Here is a 12,401-nt window from a genome sequence, read left to right as displayed (position 1 = left end):
AATTGTCAGTTAGGGCCGGGTGCGGTGCCTCACGCCAGCACTTTGGGAGGCCAAGCCATGCAGATCACCTGAGGTCAGGAGTTCAAGACCAGCCTGGCCAACATGGTGAAACCCCATCTCTACTAAAAATACAAATATTAGCCAGGAGTGGTGGCACGCACCTGTAATCCCAGCTACTCAGGAGGCTGAGGCAGGAGAATCCCTTGAACCTTGGAGGCGGAGGTTGCAGTGAGCCAAGATTGAGCCACTGCACTCCAGCTTAGGTGACAAGAGCTAAACTCCATCTCAAAAAAAATAAAAATAAAAAATAAATTGCCAGGTAGCTTTTAGAGAGATTTAAATAATTTTTGAAAGCATTTATGTATTTGTCCACATCGTTACCATTTTCAGTGCTCTGTGTTCCCTGTATAGGTCCATATTTCCATACAGCATTTATGTAATTAGTACCTTTAAAATTTTTTTAAATTTCTGTCTGCTAACAATGAGTTAGTAGATACAAATATAGTAGCCTTTTTTTCTATTTGCTTGTGCTTTATTGTACTTTTTTTGTTTTTTGTTGACACATAATTGTACATATTTATGGGATACAGTTTGATGTTTTAATATATGTATATATTGTGTACTGATAAAATCAGGGTAATTAGTGTATCTGTCACCTAAAACATATATCATTTGTGGCAGGAACATTCAAAATCCTGTCTTCTAGCTATTTTGAAATACAATACGTTATTGTTAACTATAGTCACCCCACTGTGCAATAGAACACCAGAATGCATTCCTCCTGTCTGACTGTAACTGCCCAACCTCTCATACCACCACCCTATTCCCTCCCCAGCCTCTGATAACCACTCTCTACTTTCTACTCCTGTGAGATCAACTTGTTTAGATTCCACAGATGAATGAGATGGTATTTGCCTTTCCATGCCTGGTTTATTTCATGTAGCACAGTGTCCTCTAGGTTCATCGTGTGGTCACAGATGTCAGCATTTCATTCTTTTTTATGGTTAAATAGTACTCCCTTGTGCATGGGTACCACATTTCTTTATCCATTCATCTTTTGGCAACACTTAGGTGGATTCCATGTCTTGGCTATTGTGAATAGTGCTGCACTCAACATGGCGGTGCAGATGTGTCATTAACACTCTGATTTCATTTCCTTTGGGTATATACCCAGTAGTGGGATCATGGGGTAATTCTATTTTTATTTTTTTGAGGAACCTTTGTACTGTTTTCTATAATGGCTATACTAATTTGTATTTCATTCCCACCAATAGTTCCAAAAAAAGCGGGGGGGCTTCCTTTTCTCCATATCCTCAGCAACACTCATCTTTTGTTTTGTTTTGTTTTGTTTATTATAGCCATTCTAACTGGAGTGAGGTGGTATCTCATTGTGGTTTTGATTTGCATTTCTCTAGTGACTAGCGACGGTGGACATTTTTCCATATACCCATTGACCATTTGTATGTCTTCTTTAAGAAATGTGTATTCAGTTCTTTTGCCCATTTTTTAATCAGATTATTTGTTTGTTGTTGTTGTTGTTGTTGTTTTCCTGCTGTTGAATTGTTCGAATTCCTAATCTATTTTGGATATTAACTCTTTATCAGATGTGTAGTTTGCCAATATTTTCTCTCATTCTGTAGGTTGTCTCTTCACTCTGTTGATTATTTCCTTTGCAGGATAGAAGCTTTTTAGTTTGATATAATCCCATTTGTCCATTTTTGCTTTTGTTCCATGTGCTTTTGAAGTTTTATCCATAAAATATTTGCCCAGACCAAAGTCATGAAGCATTTCCCCTGTTTTCTTCTAGTAGTTTCATAGTTTGGGTCTTAGATTTTTCGATCTTTAATCTATTTTCCATTGATTTTTGTATCTGATGAGAGACAGGAGTCCAGCTTCATTTTTCTGCATGTGGATATCTAAGTTTCCCAGCACCATTTATGGAAGAGACCACGCTTTGCCCAGTGTGTATTCTTGGAACCTTTGTCAAAAATCATTTGACTGTAATGTGTGGATTTATTTCTGGGCTTTCTGATTCTCTTTGTCTGTGTGTCTGTTTTTATGCCAGCATCATGCTGTTTTGGTTATTATAGCTTTGTAGTATATTTAGAAGTCAAGTAGTGTGATATCTTCACCTTTGTTCTTTTTGCTCAAAATTCTTTTGGCTATTTGGGGGGTCTTTTGTGGTTCTATACAAATATTAGAATTTTTTTTTTCTTGTCCTGAGAAGAATTGGTATTTTGATAGGCATGCATTGAATCTGTAGATCACAGTGGGTAGTATGGTCATTTTAACAATATTCTTCCAATCCATGAACACAAGATATCTTCCCATTTATTTGTGTCTTCTTCAATTCTTCCTTTTTTTTTATTTTTATTTTTTGATAGTCTCACTTTGTAACCCAAGTTGGAGTGCAGTGCCACAATCTCAGCTCACTACAACCTCCGCCTCCCAGGTTCAAGCAATTCTCGTGTCTCAGCCTCCTGAGAAGGTGGGATTACAGGCCCGTGCCACCATGCCCAGCTAATTTTTGTATTTTTAGTAGAGATGGGGTTTCTCCATGTTGGCCACGCTGGTCTCAAACTGCTGATCTCAGGTTGCCTGCCTCAGCCTCCCAAAGTGCTAGGATTACAGGCACGTGCCACCACACCTGGCCTGCTTCAGTTCTTTCATCAGTGTTTTATAGTTTTCACTGTAGAGATCTTTCACCTCCTGGGTTAAATTAAATCCTGAGTATTTTGTTTTTTTGTAGCTATTATAAATGGGATTCTTTAAAATTTCTATTTCAGATAGTTATCTATTAGTGTATAGAAATGCTACTGATTTTTTATGTTGAGTTTATATCTCATAACTTTACCAAATTTATTAGTTTTGACAGTTTCTTGATGGAGTCTTTAGGGTTTTCCATATATAAGATTATGTCATCTGCAAACAGGGACAGTTTAACTTCCTTGTTTCCATATTTGGACGCCTTTTATTTGTTTGTCTTGCCTGACTGCTCTGACAAGGACTTCCAGTACTACGTTGAACAGAGTAGCAAGAGCAGGCATTCTTGTCTTGTTCCTGGTCTTTTTTCCCCCCCTTTATTGTTATTTTCATTTTATGATTTTTGTAGAAACTGGGTCTTGCTATGCCACCCAGGCTGGTCTCAAACTCCTGGGCTCAAGTGACCCTTTCACCTCAGCTTCCCAAAGTTCTGGGATTACAGGTGTGAGCCACCGCACCCGGCCTTGTTCCAGATCTTGATGGGAAAGCTTCCAACTTTTCCCCATTTGATTAGCTTTGTCTTTGTTTTATTAACCCCGTGTTTAATTCTGTGACCCTGCTAAACTCATTCTTTTTAAATCTAGGAACTTTTTCTAGATTCTTTGGTATTTCCTATATAGAAAATCATACAGTGTGCAAGTAAAGACAGTTTTGCTTTTTCCTTTTCAACATGTATGCCTTTCATTTTTTTCTCTTGCCTTATTGCACCATCTGGGACCTCCAGTACAGTGTTCATAGAATTAGTGAGAGTGAGCATCCTTGTCTGGCCCTCGAGTCATACTGGGAAAACATTTCATATTTTACCATTAAGTCTGTTAGTGATAGGTTTATGTATATGCTCTTCATCCGATTGAGGGTGTTCTTTATTATTACTGATGTTTTGCCTTTTTTTCTTATAGCAGAAGACTCAGAAAGTGGTGTTTACATGCGATTCATGAGGTCACACAAGTGTTATGACATCGTTCCAACCAGTTCAAAGCTTGTCGTCTTTGATACTACATTACAAGTAAGTGTACTCAGTTTTCATGAATTTTTTGTTTCACTTTTGGATGGCTACTGCTTTATGCAGTCATTTAAAACCAGCAATGCCAGCAAACGTTTATTGAGTCCTTTGCACTATCAGGCACTGTGCAGAGGTTTTATCTGAATTCTCAACATCTGTGGCAACCTTATAAGAAATGTGCTATTACTGTCTTCTTCCTGAGGACAGGGAAGCTCAAATTATAGAGTTTAAGAACTTAAGTCAGAAAGCTTTGGCCAGGTGCAGTGGCTCACGCCTGTAATCCCAGCACTTTGGGAGGCCAAGGCTGGCAGATTACCTGAGGGTCGGGAGTTGGAGACCAACCTGGCTAACGTGATGAAACCCCATCTCTACTAAAAATACAAAATTAACCGGGTGCAGTGGTGCATGCCTGTAGTCCCAGCTACTCAGGACCCTGAGGCAGGAGAATCGCTTGAACCCAGGAGGCAGAGGTTGCAGTGAGCCGAGATTATGCCACTGCACTCCAGCCTGACAACAGAGCGAGACTCCATCTCAAAAAAAAAAAAAAAACAGAAAGAAAGTAAGCTTAGTCCACAAGTTATTGTTGTGGAATTTAAGGACCTAGTCCACAGAGCTAGTACAAGATGGGGTTTTGAACACAGGGCTGTCTAATGTGTGTAGAACCTAAGCTGTTCATTATTAAACTGTATAGCCTCACTCAGTATATCCTCATGGTCTTTCTTAGTTATTTAGTTGAACATATGATACATAAATTTGAAATAATGGTGAAAAAGAAGAAACTCACTAAAATGGGCAATCTCTTGAGAGAAGAACCTTACCAATCTCTTTTCACAGAAAATTTGAATCTTAACATTTTGGTATTAAAATTATGCTTGTTGCAACTTACTTTATATCAATGTAACTTATGCTCACATATGAAAAGTCCTAAATAGTACTCTCAATACAGTGATCAAACTACATTCAATGTAATCAAATGTGTGTCTACCCACATATCTGTGCATATACATTTAGTGTATTGTTTCTATATAAATACTTTCCAAGTAGGATTGTCCTCAGTCGAGTTCCTCAGAAGTAAATGCTAACCCAAGAGTTCATGGGCAAGTGGTTTATGAAGGATGCACTCCCAGGAGGAAGCGTGAAGGGATCAGAGGAAGAGCAGGGCAGGGGAGGACACCCAGCAAGGGCCCTGCAAGGGCGGCCTCAGCCTGAGCCCTCGGGAGCTCCAGCTGAAAGGTGCCCTGGAGCGTGTCCAGCCCCTCCCATAGCCCTGCCTTAGGTGATCCTCCCAGGCTCTTCCTGCTCCACCAGGCCCTTTACACCTCCCCAGGAACCCCCAGGTGTTCCCACGCCCCACACCTGCCATGCGTCCTCAGAGGGCTCCCCGGGTTCTTGGAGCCCCTTACCTGTATTCTGTGCCTGCCTCCCGGGACTTCCAGGATGACCAAAAATGATGTTGTTTTCGTTTAATTTAATTTTCCAATTGTTTCTTGTTAACATATGGAAATACAATTGATTTTTGCAAATTGGCTTTATATTCTTTGTCTTTGCTGAGTTCACTTTGGACCAGGTGACCTTCAGAGCCACTTTTAAAACCCTAAGATTCTCTGATGATTTGACACAAAGAAGAAAGCATGCAAATACAATCTTATAGTGGGGAAAATGGTAGGCAGTCGTTTTAAGAGATGCGATCTCGAGAACTGTGACCACGTGTTTCAATAACAAAATAACGAGAAGTTCCAAATTCCCAAAATAAAGGAACTACTGGCTCAGCCTATTTCAGCTCACCCCTATCCCCCAGGAGGTTTACTTTGTAAAATACCAGATCTTCTGACCACCGGCATTTCTACCAACATAAAAATAAGTGACAGTAGGCCGGGCACAGTGGCTCACACCTGTAATCCCAGCACTTTGGGAGGCCGAGGCGGGCAGAGCACTTGAGGTTGGGAGTTCAAGACCACCCTGGCCAACATGGTGAAACCCCATCTCTACTAAGAATACAAAAATTAAAATTAGCTGGGTGTGGTGGCAGGCACCTGTAGTCCCAGCTACTCAGGAGGCTGAGGCGGGAGGATTGCTTCAACCCAGGAGGCAGAGGCTGCAGTGAGCCGAGATCATGCCACTGCACTCCAGCCTGGATGACAGAGGGAGACTCCAACAAAGCAAGACTCTCAAAAAATAACAGTAACAAGTAACAGCTGGTTTGACTTTACCCAGCTTTCCACGTATTACTCATTTTGGCTAAACCCTAAAGAAAGTCGAATGAGTAATACATGAAAAATGCGATACCTTATGGATGTCCAAGATCACTGATCCAGTAAATATCACTTCCCTAATTAACAGGAGCTGTGAGCATCATCTCTGGGAAGTCATTTATCCTGTGAGGCTCTAAGTTTGAGAGGAGCTGAGATGCATTGCCGTGGAAATAGGGGGAGAAAGTTGTTTGGCATTGGTTAAGTCACAGTAAAAGATGTATTTGAAAGGGGTGATTTGAGTATTTTCTAGACACAGGCTGCAGTAATAGTTATTGACACACCCTCAAGAGTTAAGGAAGCAAACAGAAAATAGCTGCGTACCCAAAACAACCTAAGAGATTAAATAAATCCTCGCATAGGCGTATAATAGAATACTGCATACTGGAGAAAATGTTTGTCAAGAGTATATTCGTTTATTAGGGAAAAAAAAGTAAGCTGCAGAACAGCACTCAAAATGACCACGTTACTCTGAGGGTGCGACATCCTCAGAGCCATAACTGCTCTGGGGACCAAGGCGAGCCACTCGCAGGGAAGCTGAAAGAGTGTGTGCAGACAGGAGCAGAACAGAGCCGGCGAGAGGAGAGCAGAACGGGAGGGTGTGCCGCCAGAATGAGGGGGGACGAGCAGTCTCGGGCTTGGCTCTTCTGTTTCCATCTTCAGTCTCTCTTTTTTTTTTTTTTTTTTTTTGAGACGGTGTCTCACTCTGTCACCCGGGCTGGAGTGCAGTGGCCAGATCTCAGCTCACTGCAAGCTCCGCCTCCCGGGTTTACACCATTCTCCTGCCTCAGCCTCCCGAGTAGCTGGGACTACAGGCGCCTGCCACAGTAGAGACGGGGTTTCACCGTGTTAGCCAGGATGGTCTCGAACTCCTGACCTCGTGATCCGCCCGTCTCGGCCTCCCAAAGTGCTGGAATTACAGGCTTGAGCCACCGCGCCCGGCCTCCATCCTCAGTCTCTTGAGAGGCCGGCTGGACTCCCTGCAGTTGGGTTCCGTGAGATTCCCCTGGTTTGATCCGTGTAGATATGTCCTGGCCATCTCAGTCCTGATAAAGTGGAAATCAAATGTCCAGCTGGGAGGTCTGCCTGCTGGGGGATGTAATCCCCACTGTCCTCAAGAGCCACACTCTGCAGTGCCAGCAGCGGCCAGCCCAGCAGGAGAAGCACCTGTAAACCAAACCCAGCTTTTTCTCCATCAGTCAGTGGCTCATAAGGAGCTCCCCTGAGTCTGGGTGTGGATCGAGGTAGGGGAGGCACCAGTGGCAGAGCAGCTGCATCATGTACCTGTGCAGCGTCCGTGTACTTCACAGGCCTGGGCAAGCCCCGTCTCTGCCTGGCGAGAGAGGGTCGCTGTGCACCCTCAGCATTCGGCTTGGAGGGCCTGGTAGTTCCTTGTTCGCGATGGGGAGCTCAGGTTGCATGGTCTCCGCGTCTCATGGCTAGCTTGTTCAGTCTCTGCAAGGGCCTAGCGCAGCCAGCCAGGAACTGTTTCTCAACGGGAAAGTCATCTGCAGGAGAAGACATGGTTGTTTTGGGGTTAATCTTCCCTCAAAACCCTGAGTGTCTACTCTGTAAATTTCCTTTTGGTGGAGGCTTCCGACAGCATCCCTAATATCAACCTTGCTGGGTCCTAAGGCCACACAGAAGAGCAACCTGGACTTGCCACATGCCTGATCTTGCCCGGGGCCTCTCTGAAAACAGCTTTTAGTGTCACTCACTACCTGTGTCAGAGTAGCACGCACACATGTGCTGCACGTTGCCTCCAAAACACCTGCCTGGTGGTTGCAGTGGCAGGTGTTGTGTGGAGTGACAACTTGAAGCTCCCATTGGTGGAGGGGTGTCTCCAGTGTTTCAGGCCATTCTGGGGTGTGAGACCGCTGGTTCTTTGGGGTCTGTCCCTCACGCTGTGCTCTGTACATACCTCACAGAGGCACCTAGAGCTCTGCTACTTCCTGCCTGTCCAGTCCAGCCCACACTGCCATCAGCGCATGGGCCAGTGTGGCAATGTGCAGTGTGAAGATGGCCAGCTTCTCTGCAGACCATAGCAAGGTAGAGAGCGGGAGTGCTGCAGTCTTGAGATACATGGGTGAAAGTGTCCTGTTGCCAGGTAAAGCAGACTCTGTCTAGGAGGGGTCCTTGTAGATTGGTATAGAGAAAGGAGTATGTGCCCAGGCAGGGGTGTAGGTCCCCCAAGATACTACATTGGGAACAGCTGCTGCAGTGACAAGTTCACTTTTCCGATTGAAGGGGTCCCTCACCTGTATGTTCCTCAGGGGCTCCAGGAGGAGTGTCCTCTGGGTATGGAATGTGCAGGTGGCACATGACAAATCCATGCCAGTGCCCCTGTCTCCTTAAGCCTGTGGATTCCTTCTGTATAGTTCACTGTGCCACAGAAGCCTGGCATCTCAGCCTTACTAAACACGGACTCAGCAGTGCCCTGCACTTCAGGCAGTCAACCAAGTGAGCGGTTAGAGCCACTGCCGGCTGCGTGCGCAAAATGTTAACAAACAATTACTGGTAAGACCACTCATAGCAATCAGTCCCACCAAACGGGTGTTAAATTTCTCATCTTTGTCCCGACATTACTTGCACTGTTCCCATACATACTTCCTGGGTTTCTGCAACTGTGAAATGGCAAGATCTCACAGTTTGTTTGGCGTATAAGTGGTTTCGTCCCCTGCAGCATACAGAAACCTGTCCCCGGCGATGGCCGGCTGGGGTTTTCTTTGGGAGGGTGAGAGGCCTGCACTAGGCGTCTGCCCCAGGAAAGCCTGTCACTGGGCTTTCGAGTAAAGAAAGGTGATTCTCAGACACTGGAGAGCCAGCCGTTCCCACTGCCGTGGGAGGCTCGGAGGAGCTCCCGGATCTGGAATTTCACCTTCATCTGAGTCCAGTCAGATGTCCCTCTGTCCGGTGCCAGGGTCCCGCTCCTTCCAGATCCATGCCCGGCTTTCCCATCAAACCCAGAGATGCCGCCAATTCTGCCTGTGCATCCACACCCCGCAGAGTTATGCTTTGTGTTTGATTTTGGAAACAGCCCTGCAGCTACAAGAAATAGATTCTCTGGGGACTGCCATAGAGGCTGTTGGGTTCTCTGTCTGTGAGCAGGTCCCGTACCTGGGCTTGTGGTTTTCTCAGAGGCCCCAGTGCACTCACAGGAGGCTCTCACACTGAGTCCTTTGGTCCTGGCTTCTGCCTCAGTGGCCGGTGCAGTGGCCATGTGGGCCCTGGCACCCAGATGTCACCACAGTCACAGATGATGACTTGTTTAGTCACAGTGCCATGGCCTGCCCTGGATTACAGGAATCTGATTTCCCACTGACAAAGAGCTCAACACTGTGTTAAACCCACTGATGGGAAACCAATTCCAAGTCCTCTGTTTCTAGGAACCAGTCTTGGCAGTTTCTTTTCTTTCTTCTTCTTCTTTTTTTTTAAGACAGGGTCTCACTCTGTCACCCAGGCTGAAGTACAGTGGTATGATCTTGGCTCACTGCAACCTCCGCCTCCCAGGTTCAAGCAATTCTTGTGCCTCAACCACCCGAGTAGCTGGGATTCCAGGCACCTGCCACCACACCTGGCTAATTTTTTGTATTTTTAGTAGAGGTGGTGGGGTTTCACCATGTTGGCCAGGCTGGCCTCAAACTTCTGGCTTCTTGACCTGTCTGCCTCAGCCTCCCAAAGTGCTGGGACTACAGTTATGAGCCACCGTTCCCGGCCATGGTGCCAGTTCTTGATCAGTCAAGGTTTAGTCAGGAGACAGAAGCCACACCAGTTATTTGAACAGAAAAAGAACAGAAGCAAATGTTAACTGGATCTAAGTTAGCTTGTAACTGAAAGGATAAATAAAGACCTCTAAGGCAGTGTTCTCAAAGTCTGGTTCCCAGACCAGTAGCTTCAGCATCAACTGGAGCTTATAAAAACGCAGTTCATCAGACCCGGTCTCAGACCCGAATCTGAAATGGGGGAATGAGGCTTAGTGACCCATGTTTTACCATGATGCTGAGTCTGGTGTACTCTACAGTGTCGTGGAGGAAAGGGCGTCCTGGCATGTGCCGTCTAGCTGGTGCTTGTGTCTCTGAGTGGGAGTGGGGCTTGAGGAAGCTCATTTCGCACAAAATGGGAAAACAACAAACTATTCAGCTGCTGCTCCTACAGTGCCCAGGTAAGGCATTGGCTGGGTGGAGCTCACGGGAGCTGCAGGCAGACAGGAACCCTGCTGGCTGCTGATGGGAGGAGCAAGCTTCCTCCTGCTCCGGCTTTGAGTCGCTCCCTAGACTCCTTTATTGTCAGAGCCTGAAATAGAGCCAGCTAGCAACACCGAAACAGGGCCTGCAAAGTCCCAGCATCACCGAGCCAAGTTAGAGGGGTGGGCATGGAACCAAGAGACAGTAACTTAATGACTGGCACAGTAGAGAGGGGGGACATCCCATTCCCTTCCAGACAAGCCCAGGAATTCAGAGAAAGATAAGTATCAGTGTATTAGCCCATTTTCATGCTGCCAATAAAGACATACCTGAGACTGGGTAATTTATAAAAGAAAACAGGTTTAATGGACTCACAGTTCCATGTGACTGGGGAGGCCTCACAATCAAGGTAGAAGGCAAGGAGAAGCAAGTCATGTCTTACATGGATGGTGGCAAGCAGAGAGAGAGAGCTTGTGCAGGGGAACTCCTCTTTATGAAACCATCAGATCGCTGGGTGTGTTGTCTCACACCTGTAATCCCAGCACTCTGGGAGGCCGAGGCGGGTGGATCACTTGAGACCAGGAGTTTAAGACCAGCCTGACCAACACGGCAAAACCCTGTCTACTAAAAATACGAAAATTAGCTGGGCTTGATGGTGGGTACCTGTGGTCCCAGCTATTCGGGAGGCTGAGGTAGGAGAATAGCTTGAACCCAGAAGGCAGAGGTTTCAGTGAGCCAAGATTGCACCACTGCACCCCAGCCTGGGCGACAGAGCAAAAATCTGTCTTAAAAAAAAAAATCAGATCTTTTGAGACTTGCTATCACGAGAACAGCACAGGAAAGACTTCCCCCATGATTCAGTGACCTCCCACTGGGTCCCTCGCACCACATGTGGGAATTAGGGGAGTTTCAATTCAAGATGAGATTTGGGTGGGGACGCGGCCAAACCACATCAGTTAGTGATGCCGAAAGATGACACCTCGAGAATTATGAGAGGCCCAAAAATAAATAAAATTTCATAATGGAATTCTCACACCCTAGGTTTGGTGGGGGAAGCATTAGGAACGATCTAGGCTTTTCCTCACAGTGGCAGTGTGACTTCTTTTAGTAACACTCTACAAATGATAGCTTTATTTTTTTTATTTTTTATTTTTTATTTTTTGAGACGAAGTCTCTCTCTGCCTCTCAGGCTGGAGTGCAGTGGCGCAATCTGTGCTCACTGCAAGCTCCGTCGCCTCCCAGGTTCACGCCATTCTCCTGCCTCAGCCTCCCGAGAAGCTGGGACTACAGGCGCCCGCCACCACGCCTGGCTAATTTTTTTTTGTATTTTCAGTAGAGACGGGGTTTCACCACGTTCGCCAGGATGATCTCGATCTCCTGACCTCGTGATCCGCCCACCTCGGCCTCCCAAAGTGCTGGGATTACAGGCGTGAGCCACCGTGCCCGGCCAAATGATAGCTTTATTTTTTTTAACAAATGTTTTATTTCATAAGAGTTGTAGATTTACAGAAACATGACAAAGCTAGTACAGAGAGTTTGCATATACCCCACACCCAGTTTAATTTTGACATCTTGCGTTAGTGTGGGTCTATATTTGTCCCAGTTAATGAACCACTATTGATACATGATTATTTGCTAAAGTCCATGCTTTCTTCAGATTTCCTTAGTTTTTACATAATGCCGTTTCTGTTGGAGGATCCCATCTAGGTTACCCCATCACATCTCATCATCATCATGCCTCCTTAGGTGAGACAACTTCTCAGACAGACGCTCCCGGTGTTTGACACCTTGATGGTTTTGAGGAGTGTCAGTCAGGTATTTTCTAGAATGCCCTCTATTGAGATTTGCATGATTTATCATGATTAGACTGGGAATGTGGCTTTGGAGGAGGAAGACCAGAGAGAGGTAAAGTGCCCTTTTCATCACACCATCTCCAGGGTGCTTACTGCCTGCGGGACTTAGCACTCTCCATTACCTGGCTGAGGTGTGCCAGATTTTTCCACCATGAGATTCTTCTTCTTCTTGCTCCTTTCCATGCCGTAGTCCCAAGAAGGAAGTCACCACCTACAGCCCACACTTAGCCAGTGGGGAGTGACACTTCACCTCCATGAGGGCTGAGCAGCTACGTGAGTTCATTGGGATTTTTCTGCAAGGGAGATTTGTCTCTTCTCCATCTATTGATTTATTCAGTCATTTATTTCA

The 12,401-nt window shown here is 45.6% G+C and overlaps 1 protein-coding gene across 1 annotated transcript in view; it reads left to right on the top strand.

Moving 5' to 3' along the window:
- PRKAG2 (protein kinase, AMP-activated, gamma 2 non-catalytic subunit) overlaps window positions 1–12,401 on the top strand; it is a 320,828-nt gene that overhangs the window by 276,082 nt on the left and 32,345 nt on the right. Inside the window, exon 6 of the mRNA XM_011941517.1 lies at window positions 3,663–3,769. Within this exon, the coding sequence (XP_011796907.1) occupies window positions 3,663–3,769 (107 nt within the window). The remainder of the gene's footprint in view (window positions 1–3,662; window positions 3,770–12,401) is intronic.

Source organism: Colobus angolensis, unplaced genomic scaffold (genome assembly GCF_000951035.1).
Source record: "Colobus angolensis palliatus isolate OR3802 unplaced genomic scaffold, Cang.pa_1.0 Scaffold2, whole genome shotgun sequence".
Lineage (NCBI taxonomy): Eukaryota > Metazoa > Chordata > Mammalia > Primates > Cercopithecidae > Colobus > Colobus angolensis.
This window is presented reverse-complemented; position numbering and strand designations above follow the sequence as displayed.